The sequence below is a fragment of the Mandrillus leucophaeus genome, unplaced genomic scaffold (genome assembly GCF_000951045.1).
Source record: "Mandrillus leucophaeus isolate KB7577 unplaced genomic scaffold, Mleu.le_1.0 Scaffold249, whole genome shotgun sequence".
NCBI lineage: Eukaryota > Metazoa > Chordata > Mammalia > Primates > Cercopithecidae > Mandrillus > Mandrillus leucophaeus.
Genome location: NW_012102576.1, coordinates 340069 through 342811, shown reverse-complemented (window position 1 = coordinate 342811; position 2743 = coordinate 340069). Strand labels below are relative to the sequence as shown.

The window sequence follows — 2743 nt, the reverse complement described above, 5'->3', positions numbered from 1 at the left end:
ACTCAAAATCCTCCAACAACCTCTCCTCACAAATCTCTCCATTCTTTGGTCCCCTTTAATAGGCTTTTTTCAAAACTACACATTTTGTGCTTCCCCTATTCAACCTTTTTTTTTTTTTTTTCTTAAGACAGAGTGTTTCTCTGTCACCTAAGCTGGAATGCAGTGGTGCGATCTTGGCTCACTGCAACCTCCACCCACAGGTTCAAGCAATTCTCATGCCTCAGCCTCCCCAGTAGCTAGGATTACAGTCATGTGCCACCATGCCTGGCTAATTTTTGTATTTTTAGTAGAGACGAGGTTTCACCATGTTGCCCAGGCTGATCTTGAACTCCTGAGCTCAGGCAATCCACCCACCTTGGCCTCACAAAATGCGAGGATTATAGGTGTGAGCCACTGCATCCAGCCCCCTGTTCACCTCATAATACACAAACGTTTATTCATCAGGAGCATAAAGAACTGTCTCGATTCATCCAACCTCCTAAGTCTAGCTATACCATGTATCTGAACAATTCATCGATATGTACACAGCAGGCAGTTTTATCTTCGGAGAATTTAGATGTTTGCTTATATACCCTAAAACAGAAAAAATGTGACAAAATGGCATTCCATCCTATTTCCATTGTATTAATCTTTCATCATATGAATGAAAAAAACTAAGTAATTTTGTTAAAGGTTATCATTCGTTTCTTAGATATATATTATTTGAAGGAGGCCATCCAGGTTCAGTGTTGATGAGGATATCTACCAACAGACATTCACTGGGAACAGGAAATCACCCAATAAAAAGGGAAAGCCAAATAAAAATGTCATTCAATCCATAAGATAATTATAATATTCATCTTTTATTTCTTTTGGAGAAACTGAAGCATGACTCTACTCATGGCTGCAAAGAACCTTGGGTTCTCTTTAGGTCACTGACCTCAGCAACTGAGCAAAGTTTAATATGGGAGAGAGCCAGACTGAACTTTGCTTGGGTGATGTCAGATACGACCACAGTTGTCAAGAAAGACGTGTTAGCAAATAGCTGATGCCAATAACTGATTATCATTCACTTATATTTTCCACATTCCATGTTCCACATATACTTACAGAGAAAAGGATCAATTTTCTGATAAATAAAATAAACATGTAGGGCATACAGTCCAAGGTAGATATTTGAATGTTATGGCTCTTCAACTATCTAAAGATTAGAATCAATCTTGAAATTAGAGCTCCAATATTTAAGTAGTGAGGGAAGTAGGAAATCAAAGTCCCTCACATGGGTCTTTGAAAAATATCTCAGCCCTCAAATCTTTAAAATACCCAACGGGTTCTCTCACTCATCTATCTCTTCCAGGACACAGTGGTGGCTCTCCATGCTCTGTCCAAATATGGAGCAGCCACGTTCACCAGAACTGGGAAGGCTGCACAGGTGACTATCCAGTCTTCAGGGACATTTTCCAACAAATTCCAAGTGGACAACAGCAACCGCCTGTTACTGCAGCGGGTCTCATTACCAGAGCTGCCTGGGGAATACAGCATGAAAGTGACAGGAGAAGGATGTGTCTACCTCCAGGTGAGACTCTTGGGCAGGTGAGGACAGAGGACAGATGAGGACAGCAGCTGTTCTCACTGAGAAGTCCTCACTCAGAAAACAATGGGGCAAACCAGAGAAAGAGTTAGGGAAGTTGAGAGGAATTCTGGGAAAGGGCAAAAAACTGATTTTGTCTTTGATGTGCCATAGACATCCTTGAAATACAATATTCTCCCAGAAAAGGAAGAGTTCCCGTTTGCGTTAGGGGTGCAGACTCTGCCTGCAACTTGTGACGAACCCAAAGCCCACACCAGCTTCCAAATCTCACTAAGTGTCAGGTAAGACCTTCTGACTTTATCACCTAATCCTAAGAATAACCACCAATCTTCGTACTGGAACTCCTCTTTAAGTAAAGCAGTACAATAGTAGATGTTTGCACTGTTCGTTAAAAATGCAATGTATTCTCTTAAGTTGATACAATATAATTTCTCAATGATGGGGTTTACATTGTCCATCCAGGATCTATTATTGTGCAACCTCATTGTTTAAAGGGTAATAATTTCCCTCAATAACAACTAAATAAATATTACCCATTGCCTCTGACCTGAATTCCTTGTTATGTAATGAAATCCTATATTATTCTTGCTTTATTGAAGACAGGGATGAAGAATTACTGAAAAGTTTGACTAGAAGGAAGTAGTGAATCTTTAGTTAGAATTCCTACTGGCAATAAATAAATCTCAGGTTATATATGATATAATTAATTTTGGGGGAAGATATACTTATATGCATCAATATTTAAATAGCGGCAGATCTGACAAAAAATTATCTCTCCACAAACATATAACTTGGTTGGGGATACTATTCAGGAAAACAGTTAAGACAAAGTCTATGTAACAAATAACTGGCATATATCAAAAAGAATGAGATCATGACCTTTGTAGGAACATTGATGGAGATGGAGGTCATTATCCTTAGCGAACTAACACAGGAACAGAAAACTAAACACTGCACATTCTCATTTGTAAGTGGGAGCTAAATGATAAGAACACATGGACACAAAATGGAGAACAACAGACACCAGAGCCTATTTGAGGGTGAAGGATGGGAGGAGGGAGAGGATCAGAAAAAATAACAATTGAGTACAAAATTTAGTACCCAAGTGATAAAGTAATCTGTACACCAAAGCCCCATGACACGAGTTTACCTAGATAAGAAACCTGCACGTGT

The 2743-nt window shown here is 39.3% G+C and overlaps 1 protein-coding gene across 3 annotated transcripts in view; it reads left to right on the top strand.

Annotated features, from left to right (window-relative positions):
* Positions 1-2743, top strand: part of LOC105541979 (alpha-2-macroglobulin) — a 51711-nt gene that overhangs the window by 45274 nt on the left and 3694 nt on the right. For all 3 annotated transcript variants that reach the window (XM_011983303.1, XM_011983301.1, XM_011983304.1), the window contains 2 exons: positions 1337-1555; positions 1724-1851. In XM_011983303.1, coding sequence (XP_011838693.1) covers positions 1337-1555; positions 1724-1851 — 347 coding nt within the window. The remainder of the gene's footprint in view (positions 1-1336; positions 1556-1723; positions 1852-2743) is intronic.